The sequence below is a fragment of the Photinus pyralis genome, unplaced genomic scaffold, assembly GCF_008802855.1.
Source record: "Photinus pyralis isolate 1611_PpyrPB1 unplaced genomic scaffold, Ppyr1.3 Ppyr1.4_LG1, whole genome shotgun sequence".
Taxonomy (NCBI): domain Eukaryota; kingdom Metazoa; phylum Arthropoda; class Insecta; order Coleoptera; family Lampyridae; genus Photinus; species Photinus pyralis.
In genome coordinates, this window is record NW_022170249.1 from 63,681,320 (window position 1) to 63,703,085 (window position 21,766).

The 21,766-nt window shown below is 35.7% G+C and overlaps 3 protein-coding genes across 3 annotated transcripts; all 3 read right to left on the reverse strand.

Moving 5' to 3' along the window:
• Nucleotides 1-2,636: 2,636 nt before the first annotated feature.
• On the reverse strand, nucleotides 2,637-3,920 carry LOC116165866 (probable DNA polymerase). The gene has a single exon (XM_031480597.1). The coding sequence runs from the start codon at nucleotides 3,918-3,920 to the stop codon at nucleotides 2,637-2,639; it is 1,284 nt and encodes a 427-aa protein (XP_031336457.1).
• A 4,427-nt stretch (nucleotides 3,921-8,347) lies between these two features.
• On the reverse strand, nucleotides 8,348-9,284 carry LOC116159113. Its single transcript, XM_031472021.1, has 4 exons — nucleotides 8,837-9,284; nucleotides 8,614-8,785; nucleotides 8,502-8,562; nucleotides 8,348-8,447 (listed from the first exon to the last, which is right to left on the reverse strand). Exons 1-4 carry the CDS (start codon nucleotides 9,158-9,160, stop codon nucleotides 8,375-8,377), a joined length of 630 nt encoding a protein of 209 aa, XP_031327881.1. The 5' UTR covers nucleotides 9,161-9,284; the 3' UTR covers nucleotides 8,348-8,374.
• A 9,629-nt stretch (nucleotides 9,285-18,913) lies between these two features.
• Nucleotides 18,914-21,159, reverse strand: LOC116166758 (piggyBac transposable element-derived protein 4-like). Its single transcript, XM_031481861.1, has 2 exons — nucleotides 21,049-21,159; nucleotides 18,914-20,918 (listed from the first exon to the last, which is right to left on the reverse strand). The coding sequence occupies exon 2, from the start codon at nucleotides 20,911-20,913 to the stop codon at nucleotides 19,105-19,107; it is 1,809 nt and encodes a 602-aa protein (XP_031337721.1). The 5' UTR covers nucleotides 20,914-20,918; nucleotides 21,049-21,159; the 3' UTR covers nucleotides 18,914-19,104.
• Nucleotides 21,160-21,766: the final 607 nt, after the last annotated feature.

The following is a 21,766-nucleotide window of genomic DNA, read 5'->3' on the forward strand; positions in this document are numbered from 1 at the left end:
AACAGGTAAACAGATAAACAGGTAAACAGCTATAACAGCAACAGCTTTATTTAAAAACAGATAGTGTTTACCTGTTTATCTGTTTACCTGTTGATCTGTTTACCTGTTTATCTGTTTACCTGTTGATCTGTTTAGTTTACCTGTTTATCTGTTTACCTGTTCAGTTCTATACTACTTTATTTGTTTACCAGTGTATACGTTTGATCTTCTGTGTCTCTCGAAATCTATAATCAATCATTAACACAGATCAGTGACGCTCAGTCACCACTAGCGGAATAACCTTCTGTTTACTAAAAAAAAAAGAAGGCCCCATTCAATGGAGCTATTTCCATTGTCAATCATTTTCCTCCCCGTTCATACGGGCATCCATGAACGCGATGGATCTCAAACCGCATCGAAGTTATTCCGGTTCGGTTCGAGTTTGAGTACGATTCGCATTTGTGGAGTTCGCAATTAGGCTTGGGCTGTGGGTCCAATCGTGTTCGATTTGTGTTCAGGTTACTGGGATCGCATTCAATTAAGCGCGCGTGTTCGGATTTAAAGGTCGAGTATTCCAAGACAACTGATCTATTTCCTCGCACAGATGGGTTTAAACAGAAACACCTCACTTTAAATCAGACGGATCGCCTCTTGCGATACACGCAGAATATAGTTACTATTTAGGTGTGTGATATACGAGCGTATGTTGACCTATTATAGCCAAATCTGATTTAACCTGCTTCGTCGTAAAATTTGGCAATTTTAGTATCGCCCATGAATATCAAACACTCGTTGTAGAGGTTAATCAATCAATCGTAAAAATGAGTCAATGCGAGGAGATTTTAACCAGTTTGTCAGTGAATGTTTTGCATGGGGAATCGAACCCGACTTGTTATGGACTGATTTAACTTATGAACAGGGCATGGTAAACCAGCGGTTCGTTTATTACAGGGATGATTGAACCATTCGTCAAGTAAAGGAACGACCCCTTCACGTTAGAGACCTTCAATATTACAGTTAGTTACCATCATACCAATCGAGTGAGAAGGCATTAAGCCCGAGATAAATGACCTTCTATACGTTAAGTGGGTTATTTTTTATGCAGATTATATTCGCTGAGAGACTTTGGAAACGACCATTAAAATCAGCAGCCACGGTAAAAATACTCTAAGGACAAGTATTTCAATAAATATGTTGAAAAAAAGATTTAATGAAGGAGGAACGCATATCGCATTATGAAACAATTCCTGATCTTCCCCCGATTAGAGCCATCGTGTAGTGCTAGTCGTATCAGAAGAACTGCTTCCGTATGACGAGCACAGACCATGGCATCAAAACGTACCTGCGGTTTTATTTTTATTTCAAACTAAAATTTACTTTATTGATGTCTGATGTCATTTTTGAGCGACTTTATTGACGAACTTTCACTAAGCTGTCCAATTGCACAGTTATTTATTTATTTATGGTGACACTTCCGACGTACAGAAGTTTTTAGATCGCATCAACAACCGCCTGTGTGACCTAACGACAGTCATGGTACACTGCCCCCGAGACCCGCCGCCTTTACATACCCTCCGAAGCATGGTAATCAGGATGTGTTCTGTACTACTAAAAACTGTCAAGTTGTAAGATTCGATCTCATCGCAATAGAGATGATACGAGGGCGTTGTTTTTAACGATTCCTTTAATTCGTGAAAAAAAGGTGTGCTAATGCGAGTAGTCTCGCCTGTCTTAAGAGATCCCGTCCCCTTCAAAATTATAAAAACTTTGTCTGGTAGTACCTTTGAAACTACTTTGAGTTCTATTTAACAAGCTATCTAGAATGAAATTACTGTATAAAAATCTTGATTTTTAATGTTTTTATCGTCAAACAACCAATCTGTGGTAGCGTAGTATTCGATTGCCGAAAACAGTGTCAGTTAAGAGTACCTATAGTAGGAGTGGATGATGACACTAATTTAGCCAAACGATGGAGCGTAGTTCAGTTACCTACACTAACTCGCCTTTCTAGACTTTCGAAACACACCTTCAAAACATGGAACAGCCTCTAACCAACAATTGGTGCAATTAAACCTAAAATCAAGATAAAAGTTTACTATCAAATCCATGGTAAGATGGAACGCGACAATCCTATCTAAAAAGCCGTTTGTAATATTAAGATAATTATAAAGAGGATAGACCCGATTTTTAATACAAAAATCCCCTTCGGCTCGGACGATCAGGTGTAGCTAGATTTCTTTCCGCCATTTTGTGCCAATATGACGGAATTGGCTGATTTATAAACTTGAGCGAGATATTTAAGAGCTACACCAACCCTTAAAGTTTGTTCGAAATCGCTTCATAATTACGAAAGTGTTTCTTGGAAGTGATTTATAAATATACTGGTGCCATTAGAATAGGTAAATAGATAGAAATCTACTTGATGTTTCTTACCATTTATTCTTTTACAGATAGGTGGATCACTGGTGCCGATGTGGTAATTAAAAAGAAAACATATTCATTTTAATTTTTTATTTGTCTTGTAAACGTTCATCAAATATAAACAACGGAATTTCGCTAATTATTATATAAAGTAGGTATCACCTAACTAGTTTATTATAAAATGCGTAAGTATCACAAATTCTATACTGGTACACTAATTTGACAAACTTTTCCTCTCATTGTTCTTGGAGACACATAGTTGCTTCGGCGAATGATGATTCGCGATTGTCATTGTCTTCACCTTCTTCCGTTTTAAATTTTTTATATCCATAGGGATACGACTCGTAACTGATGAAACGCCTTTTCAATAGATTCGGTCGGAATATTTTCTCTCTTTGGACGGTTAAAACCAGATGTTCTGCGGTTCTTTCAAAATTCTTATACAATATCTTCTGAGGTGGCTCTTCGTTAATTATCATGTTTTTCATGGTGTCGAAGTTTACGAGTTTTGATACTTCATGGTTAATTGATATACCTTTTACCTTACACGATTGAAAACATTTGTCTTGGGTAGGAGAGTAGACCACAAACCCATAATTTTTTGGACCACCCGACGCAAACTCGGTGATGTAGCTTCCTGGTCCGTAACACTCCAGTTCGTTGGTCATGTCACCAAGGCTGTCGCCTGTTTCGGGCTCATATTCGCCTTCTCGTGAAATATAAATAACACTATCGGTATCAAAATACAATACCCTTTCCCCTAATTGATCCAAGTATGAGTACAATTTTAAACGGGCTTGTGCTGTGACGTACGCTGCAATTGAAACGTTAACGGTAGTTAAAGGAGTATACGATTCCTCTTTGTATTTATAATTCACTACCAATGTTTCATCGTTTATTGGTAAAATACCAACAACTTCAATTGCTGGATCAAATAATAGCGAATACAGTTCGGTCGACTGCTTAACAATTTTTGTCTTCGCTTGATTTTCCCGTTGCCCAAATTTACCAAAAAATGAATTTAAAATAAGTTTTGCCAATGAGCGCAGACCTGGGTTAGTTACAATACTATCAAAATCCAAATGAATTCCTTCTTTTTCAAAAAATTGAGCAATATAAGCAATTTTCTGTTCGAAAGTTTTACAGTTTGATGGCCATCCACTCGCTTCCTGTTTAATTTTGATAAATTTATTCATCATTTCTGTAAATAATCCCGCTGATTTCCCATCATATTGTTCGGTTTTATAATCCCAAACTTCGTAGATTTGTAGAACTTGATACCCCTTTTCTAAAGCTTTAACAAGTTCGTCAACAACCCACGTTCCCACAATGGCCCTCTCCTCCGTATTGTGACAACATTCCCCCTGATTGAAGCTCTTTGCGCATGAGAAACACAGAGGGAACATTAATTTTTTATTTAGTTTTATCGGAAGTACCGGGTGAAATAAATTTTGCGGAGGTAATACCTTACATTTAATGATGCCGTCTACTTTGGTAACATCTAGATCGATCAAAGTCATTCGAGAGTAAAACTTTAGGGTGCCCTATCGGAAATTTTCCATACTTACAAACCCAAGGGTACAATGAACAGATATCAATGTATTTTATTTTTTCCCCTTCTTTCGCTTTGTAATAAGACTTGATGTTTCCGGTTCGGCCCCCATAAAAACTATCTCTCGTATTTAAAGGCGCAAAATTGATCAGTGGGTGGTCAGATATGTACTGTGCCATATCCGAGTTTTTCTCTTGATTAAATTCGCATTCCCACTTTACTATCACCTCGTAACCTAATTGATTTAAATGAACGATCTTCGAACGGGTATTTTCATATCTTAGATTCATGGTTTCGTCGCCGTTATTATATACTGGTTTATCACGATCATTTTTAAAACATTTTGTGCATCCGTGGTAGAAACACCCCATCATTTCGAAGACTTGATTGGTTTCTGCGCAATACCCATCGACGGACAAACCACCTAGTACCATTTCTTTCCCTTTAGCTGCGTGCAATATGTTAATGCCCCTTACTTTTTCCTCCCATATTAACCACTCAATTGCTATTTTTGATTGCTTATCTCGATAACGATACCCGTGTCGAGGAATCAAACCGATAGTATCCGGTTTCAAAAAGTTTCGACGAAACAGTTTATTACAAGAACTGGCAATAGTGCAAGCTTCTGAAAATGGGCACACGTTCCCCGCTTTAATTAATGATTCTCTAAACTTTAAACAGGCCAGTGTTAAAATATCTACGTCTAATACGCAGTATGTCACAATTTCTTTTTGCATGTCAAACACTTTGTCTTTGTTTTCATTATACCAAAGAATGAACTTTTCTCGGTCGTCTGCCATCATTGTATTTGGGCCATAGTACCCCATATCGGGATAAGGTCCTATATAATTTTGATTTTCAAGCGTATTAAAATGGTATGGGAAATAGCCTTTTCGAAAATTATCTTTCAATCCAAACGCTTTGGGTAGTTTCGCTAGAGCCATTGGAAAATAGTTCAAGGAGTCCAAAAATGTGACATTATCGATATACATAGAAATAATTTTAGATCCCCGCATAATCATCTCAGGTTTAAATTTAGTTTTGGTTAAAATGTAATTTAAAATAAATTGATGATCATACGCTTGCCCATTATGAGCCAAAACGATTACGCGTTTGAATCTTTTTTTTATCTCTAGAATGTAATGAACAAATCTTTCAATAACATCGGAAAATTTTAGGATCTGCCGTCGAACGGCACAGTTATTGAAGATAATCTTTTCCAAGGGATCATTTAGACACATCTCGCACCTTTGGTTAAAAACGCACAAATTTGGCTCGTGTAAAGTTTTCAACTCGCTAAATTTTTTGTCTTGCGTACATTCAAGGTCATAGAAAATGAATAAAAAATCTTTTAAATTAGGTGATGAATTATCTACAGGCATATAACAAAGATGATCATCTGGCCGACTTTTCTTGCATGTTTTACAGTAATATGAGTTACATTTGTGGTCCGTCCCTTTTCGAACTGTTTTGTAACAGGTTTTACACTTAAATATTTTTTCGCAAATTGTTTTATGCTCTTTATGCCCTAATTCTTTGTGTTTATCAAAACATGTTTTAGAGACAAAATATCTGCAACAGTCTGGGCAATTTATTGCCTGACCACGATCGCATGGAGGAGAATGTTTGCACGATGAACAAACACCAACACACTTGTGATCGAATTTATTGTTATAGCCCACGTGACACTTGTCGCAAAAATACACGCACGCAAAAGCAGCCGTTAGTGAGGTTATTACATTGTAATGATTATTATAGTACAACAAATTAATTTTTAGCGTTGCCTCAGAATCACCCTCGAAAATAAGATCGCGCCCTTTGGACCCATAGTTGTAAACAACAATTTTAAAATTATTTAGATGCGACTGAAACTTTTCTAATTCGGGTAAACCCGCCCCGTTTCTTCCAATCTCAATGTCGGCTTCTTGCATTAATTGTTTTGCTTTCTTATATTGAATTTGTGCTATATCCTTTCGTATATTTTGATAATCAGGATCATCAGTTGTATTGGCTATAGCAACAACAAGAGCTCGAGGTAAACATAAATTATCTACATTTTTTATGTAAACAATACCTCGCCTTGCTTTACACTCCTCCTCGAAACCTATGTATTTGCTACAAGCTGATCTCCCCCTGCCTAATGGGGTACGGACAATGGTCGCCTCCAAACAAAAAGTTTCTGTGCTCAATCCGTCCGAATTTGATTGATATATAGACGAAATTAGCTCCCATATGTCTTCAAAATATACTGAATCAGCGCGTTGGAACTTCAAATAACCCCCTCCTCGCGAAAATTTTTTAGAACAAAAAGTAAATCCTACCATGTCTTCAGCCGAAACCTTATTACATGCATACGTGATTATTTGCCTGATCGCGTTCTTAATCCATAATATGCTATTTTCGTTAGGTGGTATTTGTTTTAACCTAAACTGAATAGATCGTCCTTTTAAACCAAATCGTTTGACGTTCTTTTCAAACTCACTCTCAATTACAAACTTGCGCATAATTAGATTATTTTTGGAAGTAATGTAGCAGAGGAGTATTTCTTGTAGAGTGTGTACCTAAGTGATCTTGTTTTTCACCGATACTAGGTACCTTACGCCAAAATAATTTTAACACGGAAGAATAGAAACAACTAAGGTATCGCTTGATGGGTGAAGATGTATTTCGTTCTGGGAAAGATATATTATTCCTTGATGAGTAAGTTTATCAATCAGTATTGTAAAAAATGCCGATTATATCGTCAAGTCAGTCAGTCACACGCGGGATTCAATCGACTACTGAATAAAAATGTTGACAAGTTGGATTTTATACTGAAAAATCACGTGTTCGTAGGCACTGCCGAATAATTTCGTGTAATTTATAAGTAAAACGTGTATGGCTTATTCGAGATATAGGTTTCTTATTTTTGAATAATTCCACACGCACTACGATTAACCAGGATGCATATGCCCGTGATCTACCAAATACTTTTAATGGTACAAACAATCTCAGTTTTTAACAAAACCAGGCTCCTTGAGCTGTAGATGCGTACTAAATCTAAAACGGAATGCGAAGTTTCCCAGAGTTGTAAAAAAGTGATGCAATATAATTTTACACGTTGTGCAATTTTGCTTAATGATAAGAGATTTGATTAATTAGTCATAAACACTTCCAGGTGCAATAAGCTACTGTGAGAAATTGATTTTTTTAGTAATTCTTTACACACTAAGAATTAAGTAGAGGTAGGGCGTATAAGCCGTGTGATCCGAAGAATAATTTGTAATAGAACGTGGATAGCTGAAACAAAACACAGCAACACCTTGCAGTTAAGCTGCACTTGCGTACTAAAGGGAATGCGACGTTTCAGATTGTAAAAACTGACGCAATAATTAACTCGATTGTTCAATTTTTCGTAATAGTAATTGATTTGATTGAATTTTTAATTACAGCCGTTCAGGGTAGTAAGAGTAACCCAATTATAAATTTGTTACTACACTTTATCGTCGACTAAATGCACTTATGCAGCTGGGAGGTGTAAAAGTAACATCCGTCACTCACTTGAGCTTGGTATGAAACTGTCTGGAATTGTGAAAACGTTGAGCTTTTATAGAAACCGAATAATCACGTGATTGGATTAAAGTCGATACTACTTCGACAAGACTTTAAATTTCAATGAAAATTGGTTAGGCAATTGATGGAAGACAAAGCACACCTTCTAATCTGTAATTTTTCGATACTCGTACGGAGACGTTAACAAAGAAACAGAAGAACCACCTCCACTAACCTTCAAGCGGATACTGACTGACGTAGTAGGATAAATGCAATTTTATTACAGCTGTCACTCGAAGATGATGCAATGTTAGGTAATTTTTATATTCTATAAATAAATGCATTCCTCTGCAGGTGATTTCCATAATAGGATCAACTTCAAATTTCGACGCGCTCTGGCAAAAACCCCCTTAAATTTCCGCGCTGACACCGTAAGAGATACCTAGCCTACTTGCCAAAATACATGAACTATGGAGGCGATTAACATGAAACATGTAAACCGGGTATAACGAGACAGCGTTCCAATATCGGAAATCTGAGTGCAGAGTGTCTGCTCTAAGCACCCGAAACAACCCCCAAAATATGATTCGCACCCTTGGCCAACTAGCAAAATACCTTCTCTCCATGATGCCTTCACTCGAACTGGCCGAAGGTCAGACAACAAGACGTCGTAGATACCTAAAGCGCACGTGCGCGATAACCTCACTGTCTGGCGCGTCACGTGACTGTCTGGCACAAGTGACCCTCTATCTACTGACTTACCTAACCATCACCAAACTAGGAACTACTTAAACCTACCAATGACTTAACCTAACCCATCACCAAACTAAAAACTACTTAACGAATGACTTAACCTAACCCATCACCAAACTACTAGCCTAAAAAAACAATCTATAACAATAATTCACCGGGCAAGACACTGTGAACTACTTGTATCCCGTAGTCGTTGAGGTGTATGCCGTCTCTATAATAAAAAAATCTATGGTGATTGCGAAACAAATAAATGAAATATACTTACGTCTCAAAACATTCCCTTCTTCCACCAAGGGCTGCATTTATATCACAAACTTGGACGCGTCCTGTAAATTGAATTATTAAATTATTTAAAACACTATTATGAGACTACTTACTATCTGTGTAACCCCTAATAAAATTATTGTACTGATCCAACGCCGCGCGTTGGGTTTCTGTGGCGCCTAAAATGGGCGCCAACGTGCACAAGTATACTTTCCGGACCTCTTGACTTTTTAAAGATGTCAATATACGCAAGAGGCCCGTCCTCATTATATGGTATTTCGTATTCTAAAACAATGTAATGTAGAAGGATTTTTTTTCCTTTCTATGTGCACTTACCCTAAGAATATCATTTGTTCCAATCATTAGAACCACTTCCTTGGCCAATTTGTAACTAAAATTAGGCGATTTGCATCGCTGCCCCCGTTTCTGCAGCTGGGCAATTGTCTGGCCGCCGATGGCCAGTTGTACGTAAATTTTAACATTTTTTTGGTTTAACACCTTCATCCGACAGTTGCGTTGTAGTAGGACTTTGTTGCCGTACCGCCTCAGATTGGATGCACCCAGCAACGTAACTTTATCCTGAGATAACAATATCATTATTATCGAAGCAAGACCAATATAAAGAAACAATGCAAATAGACAATCAACCGTATTAGACATAAGATGAGTAATATAAACTATTTATAGCAAACAGCAAATTGTATATTCGAGTCATCGAGTGCGTTCAGTCCTCATTCACTTAGACCCCATCCCCATCGTCCCACAAAAAATTGTCGGGCTAATATGCTTTAGTACTCGTACCGTTGTTTAAATAAAGTACTTATCATTACCTATACACTATTCATTTGACTGTGGTTCTTGTGAACACCTCGAGATAGGCGAGATCCCAAAAAACACGTTAAATGATGTAAATAAAAGTTCAATTTCTAATAATTCAAATTCCGCACGAAAATATTTCCTATTGCATTAAAAATGCAGTCAAATACTTCTGTTATTCGGCCTATGATTTATACAAAATGTTTAAATTAAAGCCTCGTAAATAACTTCAAGATTTACGTGTTCCAAAATTTTCTTCAAAAACCCTGTCCGTTATTGTTCATTTCCGTATGCGTAGGGTGTATACTAGAATTACCTATACCGGGGCTGTCCGATATAATAGTATATTATATTATGAGGAGCTAAAATATTACTTTTTATGGCGAGCCAGTGTTTGATACTGACGAGCCGTAAGAAGTTACTTTAGCTCCGCATAATATATGCTATTTTTTCTTCAAACGTGAGAATAGCGCCCAAATAATGGTTTTCAAATCGGAAGAAATATTAACCCGATCGTTATAGGTAGCCGTGAGCGCGTCGGCCGTGGTGACTATAACAATTGCTATAGTTAGCCATTAGGTATTAGCATTGAATAAAAACACTATTTATTCAATGGTATTAGGTAGTTTCGACGTTTTAATTGTGGGCGAGTTTTTTGTAGGTAAGTATCCTTTCAGTTTTTAGAAAATTACGACCTTAGTAATTTCTGTAATTCCTTTAGCGATCATGGATTGATATTGCACGCCACCTAACATGGAGGAAGTTGCTTTAGCGGCGGTCGAAAATTTACTTCCTAAAAGTCAAAGGAAATCTACGACAAAGCTTGTAGGTAATTTATTGATTGGTGTAAGCAAAAGAACGCAAAAACCTACTCGGAACATGTGCTTCTGGCTTATTTTGTTTAAAGAGACATGGTGGCTAGAAGTCCAATTGTGTGGCTGAAGGTTACATAGAAGACTCGATTTCAAATAAAAATGAAATTGCACAATAGTATATTATATACCGCGGGACTGAAGTAGCACTTTTAATCTCGAAGGTAAAGTTTATGGCCCGACCGCAGGGAGGGCCATAATTTACCTGAGGGATTAAGACTACTTAATGGAGTGAAGTGTCACTTTTTGTCCCGCCGGGATTAAATTTGGACGAAAATCCCGGAAGGATGAAATTATTAACAAGGCAATTTCAGTAGGTTGTTCCACATTTTGTATGCGGTACTACTTCTTAAACGCATCGTACTGCTGCTCATATATAACTCTCGCCAGGAAAGATTGCCGGTCACAGAACACTTGATCCCGATCTACAATCTCTGTTTTTCGTAAGGTGCTAGCGATTTCCGGGATAGTATCGTGTCAATGTTGAACGAAAAGACTTTTTGTTCAACATTAGCACGATCCTATTCCAGAAGTCGCTCGCATCTTAATAAAAACAAAGATTGTACATCGACACAAGGTGTGCTGTGACCGGCAATCTTTCCTGGCGAGAGTTATAGTTTTTTGGATTTCGGTGGTATCAATTCTTCATCTACTTCGGCTGTTCTTTTATCAAAATGAAGTACACCTTTGTCACCCACGTCCAAAATTATGACACTAGCAATGACAGTTTCCAAATTATTTTTGTTACCATAGCATAGGATAGGGTTTGTCGTACCAATGCAACGTTCCTATGGTAACTTGTTAAGCAGCGATTTTTTGAAAGAACGTTTTCTCTAACTCCATACATATTAAGTGTTTCAGTTTCGGAAGTACGAAAAATATCGTATATACCTTGCGACTGAAGTAGTAGTCTTAATCCCTCAGGTAAATTATGGCCCTCCCTGCGGTCGGGCCATAAACTTTACCTTCGGGATTAAAAGTGCTACTTCAGTCCCGCGGTATATAATATACTATTCGACAACTTTAGAAAATCCAGGTTTATCAGATGGAATGACTTCAATTACTCCTCCATTTGAAGTAGAAACCAATCCAGTTTTTGAAAAACTTCATTCATTCATTAGAAATAAGATGAGCTAAACAAAACTTGATTCTTCAAAACTTGGATGCTGCAGGAACGAGCTCAGGGTTTAATTTCAATAATGGTAATATGACTAACTGCACTTTCAACATTAACAATTATTTAAATAAATAAATAGCTTCTTTGATCGACTATATTTTTATTTCTGTTAAAATTAGAAGGAAAGATCAACGCACTTGCTAGGTGAACGAAGAACCTAATGTAAATAACATCAAATTGTCAAAGCAAAACAATGTGACACTGGCACTGAAGCGTTTTAATGCCTAGGCACTAAAATACTTCACTGCCGCTTGTTCGATTGTTCTAAAAAGTCAAACTTTAACTCAGAGTGCTGGGCTACGTAATGTCAATATTATATGACGTTTGAAGAAAAATATTTTTTTCCGGCCGCTAGAATATCACTGATAAGAGTTTCATACAAAGATGTTATAATGTGGTCCTCCAAGTGGTATTTTTTTTAAAGTGGTCCTCAGGCCACTTGAAGTTGCACAGCCCTGTTCTATACTAAAATATGAACACAATCGGTCGAGCCATTACCTCGGATAATTGCCAACGTACGGACGTACATACATACATACAGACGGAAAATATGTTATTCTTTAAAAGTTGCTTAAAATGGTCTAAAACTTCGACATTTGATGAAATATTAACATGTCCAAAAACTGGTGATCGCAATAGCCACCTAGCTCGAGCTGGGAAGCTATTATAAAGTATTGTTACCAAGATAAATGAAAAACAGAAAACTGTTAATATAAGAAACATAATTTAAATGTATTTTTTATTACTTAAATACCTACACCTTCAGGGTCTTTTATTAAAATTATTTCCCTGGGAAGCATGTGTTTTTTTTCCATTTTTCTTATTCATGTCTTAGACAATGGCGAATCGCCCATAGTTTGGGAAAAGTGACCTACTGTGTACTCTTTCAATTTACGAGTAGTAATCGAGGAATATTTTTCTTCGATTGGCGATAGTAATTTTTATGTAGCTATTTCCGGATATATTAATCTGAAATATTTGCTGACTTTTACCAATTGCTTGTGAGACCAAAATGTCCAAAGTAAAAAAAATGTACAATGTTATTAATTTAGAGATCAAATGAAAAAAAATAAATAAGCATTCGAAATTGATGTGGGAGTAAATAATGTTAATTTAATTTTGCTGAAAAAAATAAACCAAAAATATCGATGTCATAACTAGGTATCTACGTATTCGAACTTTACTACCGTTTACAACTTACAATTGACTAAAATAAAATTGACAAAAATTGCAATTTTCACCAAATTGTTCTTTGAGTTTACATTCATTGAAATCCAAATAAATCCTAAATTAATTTATTAAGCGACATGGCAAAGAGATGCAAGTTTTATAAGGGAGTCAATAATGTCTGATTGTCCGCCTGTGGACCCGATAACTGGCAAACGCTTGGACCGACCTTGGACCGATGCGGTTCAAACTTTGCACAGTTGACCTGCATGGCACGCGTAAGTGTAACAGCCTATTGATCCCGCAGGGACAACCCGAGGTCATGCCGCTTATCTAAATTCCCTTCTCACCCAATTTATTTCTCTCTGGTTGTTTAGTGATGACACCTAATTGTAGATGTATGAAAGACCATTAAAATGAAAAAAATGGGCCAAATTCTTGACAGAACAGCTTCCTAGCTCGATCCAAAAATAGCGCTTTTAGAAGAGTGTTTGGAAAAATGTTAAGTCTAGGTAAAAACATTTATTATTTTCCGATGTATAGAATAAGAATATTCAATACAAAGTAGGTTTCTAGTTAAAAAAATAAGTAGCCCTACACTTGACTGTTAAGGGACAGTTATGTGAAAATGTGAATACGATCATTAAATGGGCCCCTCTATATGAAGAAGATTGTCTTAATCATCTTTGATATCCTCGCTATAGTTTCCGCAATAAACCGACCTGTATATAAATTAATTAAGTAACATTGATTGAAATAAGTATAAGATTACCATAACTGTCAGAAAAGAAATGATCATTGTACGCCCTCGGCTACTCCCCAATTCGTCTCTTTATGCGCAGTTAAACCCCTATAAATAATTCCTCAAACTCTAGGCATGAAAACTATCTTATACAGGGTGTCAATTAATTGAGTGCCGATAATACAGGGTGTGCATCCTCGGGTGATTTTAAGGAGAAAACTTATATCAGCAGATGCCCTAAACGGCCTAAACCTGTTAGTTTTTGAGCTACGGGGTGTTAAAATTTTAAGAAAAATCACTCTTACATATTTTTATGAAATTTTGTATACACCTTTTCATCAATAAGGAGCATTTTTTGACGTAAAATATTTTTTTAAATTTTCACCAGTGACGTTCGAACGGGGTTTGAACTGACCATTTTATTTATTAAGTTTAGTTCCTCCTTAAAATCACCCGAGGATTGACAGCCTGTATTATCGGCACTCAATTAATTAACACCTTGTATAATCATTACCACCGTAGAGGTAATAACGATATAACCGTATTTATTTTTGTTTATTCCGAATTCCATTGTTATACTTGGACACAAACCCCTTAAAGTAATAATTCTAATTAGATTTTTTATGATTTGTTCTCTCCTAAATACTCCACGTTGTGTTACTAGACGTCCGTCCGCCCGGTCGCTGCTAGATCTTTATCTTAAGGGCTAAGTCAATTTGTTCATGTACCATAATTTTACACCTTTGCTGTTTATTAACGATCCTCGAGATATATAATTTTTAATTTATAATTTCGTATTGTCTGTTGGTCTGTCTGCCTATCCGTGTGCATGATAACTTTGTTTAGAACCGTCGGATCACTTTGAACATTGGTACGCATGTTCTTAAGCATATAAGAAAGGTCGGTATTGTTTTTCAGCTACGTAGACTAACGGGTCAAAAAGGTACAGTCCAAAAACCTCCAAAAAGTAAGGTTCTTTTATCATTCTTGTTACAAAGAACATATGAATTTCCGGTTTTTTGTGTTAATAAATATTCCTTAAACCTCAAGCAACTATGCAGACGAATTAAAAAAACTTGAACATGCGCAAGCCAGCGTTCATAACTGCACAATTTTTTTATTTATTGAGATATTTGAATGAAACCTTGTATATAGGCACCTCAAATAAAAGTAAAACTAATGCCAAATTTAAAAAAAATTTTTTGAAATAACAAAGTTCATTATATTTACAGAGAAACGGAACAATGTAAATATTGCCGTAAGAACGGCTGTAGTATAAACCCCCTCAAAAATCAGTTTATAAAAATCGTGCCAGCCGTCTCTCAATTAATTGAAGTGTCAAATACTTTAAACTCACTCGGTATGTATTTATACCTATAAATAAATCGAATTTCAAACATCATGCATTTGATATTCCGACTTTCATAAAGGAAATCGAGATATTTTATTTCGATTTGTATTTGTGAAATATTAACCAATATCAAAGTGAAAAAAATGATGATGAGAAGATACCGCTTTTATTTAAAAATGCAATTTGCGTTATTTCTACAGCTCTTTGGTTTATTGCGTCCACCCTACGAGTAAAAACTCGTAGCGTCCACCGGAAGGAGACAAGGAACGCCATTATTTAATTCCTGGTTACAGTAAGTACTGTTCGTTGTATTAAATTACAACAATATTTCAACAAAATAAAACGAAGACGCCGTATTTTCCGTTTTCCATTAACCGACCTGACTCTTTATATTCTTTGGAATAAAAAGTAAAAATTACCTACACGCATTCACAAACACACATAAAAAAGAAAATGAATACGAATAAGCATGTAAGAGCGTTTAAGTACTTACATCTCCAATCACCAACATTGTAAAAAAATTCAGTTCACGCACAAAATTAATACACACAAGTAACGTCAGGCACGAGCTAAAATTGATTACTGATTTACAAACGTGCTTTGTCTTCTATTTATAATTATACGAAATAATAACTTAATTGGTACCGGATTGGCCAAATTAATGAGCCATTTAGTGAATGATACGTCATTCGTCAATGGGAATTTGGGAACGCTGATTGGGTTGACCACTTTACCGATCCACCTTTTTCAAATATACTGTCCGTTTCAATTTTCAGTAATATTTTGTATTTAGCTATTATTTGCATTCAATCACCACCCTAAACATTAAATGAGAGCTTACTGCACTAGTGACATTAAAAACACAATTCCCTATTATTTACTGAGATATGGCACCTACACATCCTGTCATTATACCTGTAATTTTCTCTTATTTTATTGTTTTTGGTATTAAATGTTTGTCAATCATTTGGAACAGCATCTCTTGGCGGCAAAAAGAATGGGGAAAATGATGTTGAACAAATATCCCACATATGTTCCCATTACGAATTACTACAACGTATACAGGAAAAATCTTGTTAGGTAATTGCTGTAAAGGGGGGTTTTTGGTTTCGCTCACTTTAGCCCCGCTTCACTATCAGTACAAGAGAGGGATAATAAATAAATAAATAAGTGCAGAAAAGGTAGCGTAATGAATGGCATTTGTAATACATTGTGCCTTGATGGACACCATTTGGACCTTTTTCTGCATGGGAAATGTTAAAATACATTTTTAGATACCTAAATGAACCCCAACATCCTCTAGAATCTTTACTTTTTTAAGTATCGACCATGGCATTTGATGAATTGTGTCCAAGTGTGCTATTTCTTCCAACTACCTACACACTTTGTTTCAATAGTTACTGCGATATGTCGCAAAATGATAGTACCTACTACCTATTTCCATTTTGCACATTTTAGTATAGGTAAGTATACGTACATGATATTTATCTACATATGTAGTTCCTTTTGGGGCATTTCCAATGAAAAAAAGCATTATTGTGCTGCCCGTCCGAATATTGTTCATTCAACGGTCATATACCTACAACCTACTAGATCCTCATATAGTTCTATTTCCATATTTTGTTCGAAGTGGTCTCTAGGCCTGCACCAAGAATGCAATTTTTTCAATGCCACATGATACGATAATCAAATTACACCAAAAACCTAAATGTGCCGCGAACACTTAGTCTGTTTATTACCTACATTGACGATTTGTGGTTGGGTGTAAGAGCAGAGCTAGTTTGACTTTTTCCCATGCAAAAATCAAATTCAGAAATTAGATGCAAAACAAAACTGCAAAAGTGTATAATTTGCTACACAAGGTTTAACTGTTTTGACTATTGGCATTTTTTTATTTTTGGAAATGCGATAAAACGATCGACAAAATTAGTTTTATGTCGTTTGAAAAATAGGGCACAAATTCACAATTCACAAATTATTCTCACTCATTTTTTATGTACTTCACTGCTCTGCGTAGTAGTGGTACCTACCTACCTTTTGTTTATTGAGAAAGTTTTCAAGTAAACATTAAAACTTTTTATACGCTAGCATAGCTTTTTAAGGAAAGAGTTGATATATAACTCGCAATGGAATGTTTGTTTTATGGTAGGTAATTAGTCAATTAGTCAAAGATAAGAAAGACATAATACTCGCTTTCAAAGGATAGTCATTATCATAAAATTAACTTGCACAGGAAATATGTAATTAATGACGGGCCTTTATTTAATTGAAATGTCGAGATAAGCAGTACACCTACTTTGCAAATATGAGCAGGCAGATAGTATAGTCATTGAAGTATAGTTGTATAGATCTTAATTACAGTTTACAGGTTCAACATGAGATTTATTAGCTTTCTAGCGCGAGCGAGGGATCATCGTTTTTTGGACACGTTAAAATTTCATCAAATGTCGACGTTTTAGTTTATATCATTTTAAGCAACTTTTAAAGAATCAAATTTTTTCCGTCTGTATGTATATGCGTACGTTGGCAATTTACCGAGGTAACGGCTCGACGGATTTTGTTCAAATTTTGGGTATATGCATACTGAAACGAAAAATAACGAGCTGGATTTTTGATAAAAAAAATTGTGGAGCGCCGCAACAGCATCGAACTTTTTTTTCAAATAGCAACCTAAAATTTTTATTAAGTTGTTCGAAAGACCTAATTTTTCTGCGTACAACCTACAAATATGGTGTCAGGTTTTATTACAAAAAACTGTATATAAAAAATGTATTATTCGTTCAAATTTATTGTATCGCCTTCAAACAAGGCCCTTTCAAAATAATGCACTTAATACGCCAACGGACAACCCAATCATCAAAACATTTTTTAAACGCATTTGTTTAGAATCGACTTCATACTTGACTGGATACGAGTGCCTCAAAGTCCAAATGAATAATATACTGTGCTTCAGCTTCGGCATAGATAAAACTGATGTTTGCCGATTTATGTATACAGACGCAGAGGGAAGGTCCATCAAAATATTGAATAAACACACCACCCTAGTATTTTTATTCAATTTTATTGTTAAGCCTCCGACGTACAATGACATGAAATTAGTATATTAAGATACAAGTGTATAATCAAGTCTTTAAAGCACGCGCAACGAGTTTAAGGGCACGACGCAAAGCGGAGTGCCTTTAACGTTGCAAGTGCTGGACGTGTAATGAACGATATTTTTTATTATACTTCTTTTAAATCGATAACAAAAAACAACAAATTCGCTAACGTTTTTATTTTGTGACAGTTATAGAAAATGCGTTTTATTGGTTACTCTCAAATCATTTGAAAGGCGATTTGTTTAATTAGTTTATTTCAGATAAGGTTGACGAAACGTCAAAAAATGTCACAAATTCTCAAAGAAGTTTATCTAAATATTCAAACATCTACGAATTAAAACGCAAAATACTTACATATGAAACATTACGACGCATATAGAATTTCTGAAAATTAGTTTTCTTCCCTGTAAATTTGTATTTTAAAGCAATATTTTGGGTATTTATATTCAGCGCACGGAAAGAATCAAAGGGGCCGGGAAAAGTTTTTCCGTGCGCTAGTCTGGAAAAGGCCAGATACCATTATTTCTAATACAGGTGTAAATAAGGTGATTTCAATGAAGTATAATAAAAAAATTATTACATATATGCATCTAGATACAAATTAGTGGCGAAATGATGCCGTCTTTTTGGCAATACATTTTTATACCTCAAAAACTACTTTTTGACATCACCAGTCTTTGCAGGGGCGTATGTGTATTGGATATTTCATCAAGGACAATATACTTAGTCAAAGTTATGAAATCTCACATTAATCTGTCTAGATTTTCAAATGAATCTTATGGTTAGAATGTCGATATAATTAATGAAACACTTCTATAATTGATGGTAATACTCGTTTTGGTATCTCCATTGATTAAATAAACTCGAGTAATCAATAACCCATTTCCTGTGTAATGCAAATGTCATTACAGAAGAATGCAATTACCAATTCATTGATTACCTACTTAATTCTACAATATTATTTTACTAGATAATGAATGTCATTACCCACCTATTTTCCGAATCTATACATTTTAAGAAAATGGAATGAGTAATATTGAATATTGTGGATATTTTGTTGTCCATTCCTGCATTCGTTTTTTCAAAATAGTTATCGGTCTCAAATGATTAAAAAAAATGTCGTATATAGTCATGGTGCTTATCTCTTTGAGGAGCAGAATTTCTGACAAAATAAAATCCCAAGTGGGGCAAAATTTTTAATGTTAGTATATTACAAAACGAAATAGATAACTGGCTTAAATATGTACAAGTCACATAAACAAAACGTATTTTTTCAAAAGTGAGCTTATTTTTTTCAAAATTTGAGGTGGTATGTTAACTGTACCACCAATCCATTATTCTCATACATAAGAGTTTTTTAAATACATAATGTGAAATCAATTTAATTGATATGATACTTCTGAAAACAGGATTTCTTTTTGCTTAAACATAAAGGTACTTGACACACGGAACAAATCCAATCTGTGCGCACCTGTTTAGCTTTGGTGCTGCATAGTGCACATCTTCTTCGGGAGCTACGTGCAGGTTGATGTTTTGAAGAACACAGTCGTACTTCAGGAGGGATGAACGGTTTTGATTTCTTCACTTGAATTAATGTCCTGGGTATTGCATTTGACGAGCGTCGCTTTCTAGACACCAACTGTTTTGCCAACAAACCATTTATCACAGCACGTCTAAAGTCTTTAGCAGTAATTTTGGGTAAATCCAATAGTTTATAAATGCAGTACGCATTTACAACTGCAGCATCCAATAAATAGAAGAAAATTCTATGCCACCATTTCTTACTCCGCCGATCAATTTTATAACTTGATAATAATTGATCAAACTTATCAACATAATTCATGTTCCGATTATAATCGATCACTGCATCAGGACATGGGATCATAGTTGTGCTGCCATTTTTCTGTTTCCGCTTTACTTCACTCAAATTTTCTGGATCATGACAGTTTGATATAAGGTGTACAGCTCTATTGTCCTTCCATTTTATGGCTGCTAACCCCGTATTGCTGGTAAACCATTGAAATTCACCGCGGTTCATAGTTCTGTCGGGCTTGAACGTAGGTAGATACCGTCGTGCCATGTTGACTGTCCCAACAGCATGTATATCATGCCGTTTCAAATCTTCCATCAATGGGACGTTATTAAAAAAATTGTCAAAGTATAACATGTGATTTTTACGACGCAAATGAGATGTAAGTTGATGTATAACACGAGAGCCAAGGCAGTTTTCCTGAGAATTTGTTTTACCTGTGTATAAATCAAATTTCAAGCAGTATCCACTTTTATCGGCAAGTATCCACACTTTGTAGCCTCGTTTGATTGGCTTTTTGGGCATATATTGTTTCAACGAATTACGTCCCTTGAATTTTATCATTGACTCATCGACAGCTATTTGTTGGTTTGGGAGCAAGCAGTTTTCAAACGTTGCTGACAATGCATCTATCATTGGACGTATTTTGAAGAGTTTGTCAAAATTGAGGGACGCACGGGGAGGCATAAGAGAGTTATCGTTAATATGTAAATGTGACAGTAGCCAACTGAATCGTTTCAAGTTCATTAGACTACAAATGAAAGCGTCATTTAGATCAGGCGCTGTGGACCAATAATCTTTGTAACTTGGGGACTTCTTGATGCCCATAAGCATATTGATACCCAAAAATGTGTTTATTTCGGTTGTGTTCGTGGGGACATAGTTTTTACCAGAAGATTGTTTGACTTGCTCTGCATATAAATTGGTTTGAAATACCAAATTTTCAATGAATCCTTCTGGTACTAATTGTTGGAAAAGTGTATAGGGGGTTGGCTTATCTATATTTTTTATAAAAGCAGGCACCCCAGAGGGATGGGTAAATATTGGTGGTGCAGTAGGTTTATAATCATTTGACCATGTTGGTGGACTATAAACTTGAGTGATAATTGGTGTAGTAATTGGAGTAACATTGTTAATAATCAAATCTCTCACAGTCGCTAATGGTAAATCAGATTCTGAATCTTCACTGCCTGAAAGAACGATTTCTTCAACTTCACCACCTTCAATATTATCGACAAGTTCTTCAGCGTCAGAAACAGCAACTTCCGATTCTGAATCTGACGGTATTGACTCCTCAATACATTCTATTTCCTGATATAATTCGTCTAAAGTCATATCTCGCAGATTATAACTTATCCCGTCCACTCTGAATCTGGACATTTTGCCTACAAAACCACATGCCATCAGAAGGTATACAAGCGGAACAGCGGTACACAAAACGTACCACCATAAAAGTAACTTCATCTTCAACAAGAATTCAAACTCCATGTTATTTTAGCTCAGAATAATACTCACCAATGTATATCAAGTCACAACTATTTCACTATCGACCAATAATTCCAACCTTTACATCAAATAAACACAACAAAACATTCCATAGCATTTATGACAAAATAACTGACATTTGGAATTACAGATTACACCACACTCAGTTACCGGCTATTTCTATTTACCTTCAACGGTCCATAGGGGGCGTTAGCATCTTGTGGCTTAGGAATAATACCACCAATACATTAGTAGGAATAGTACCAACAAGTGGTACATATTTTGGACCACCGCCGCTCAATAACACAAAAAAAAACGGTACAATCTGTCTACCACTGCCCCTCAAAGAGTTATACATCTTTCTTATACCCGCCCGTCCCTCCAATTGTCGATGTCGTAGGCTATTTTTTACTCGAAAGTGGTAGGAACCACTCCTGAGAAATTTAATAAAAGATGCCCTAGCAATTACTCCTGTAGGTACGTCTGTATAATATTTCGTATAATTAGAAGTTGCACAAAAAAGTTTATACCTACATAAATTGTTTTGCGACAAGTTCATATACAAAGTATTAACATTCATTAAATAACAATCTTTTTATTTTGTATAATGTATAATTATGATTGTCTGTGTTGTTACTTTTGTATTTAGATTTGATATCTATTGCGATTCAACCTTCAAACGAATTTCCTGTATTCGGTGCATCTATAATGTATTATGCGTAGTGCCGACTCGAAGTATTTTTGACAA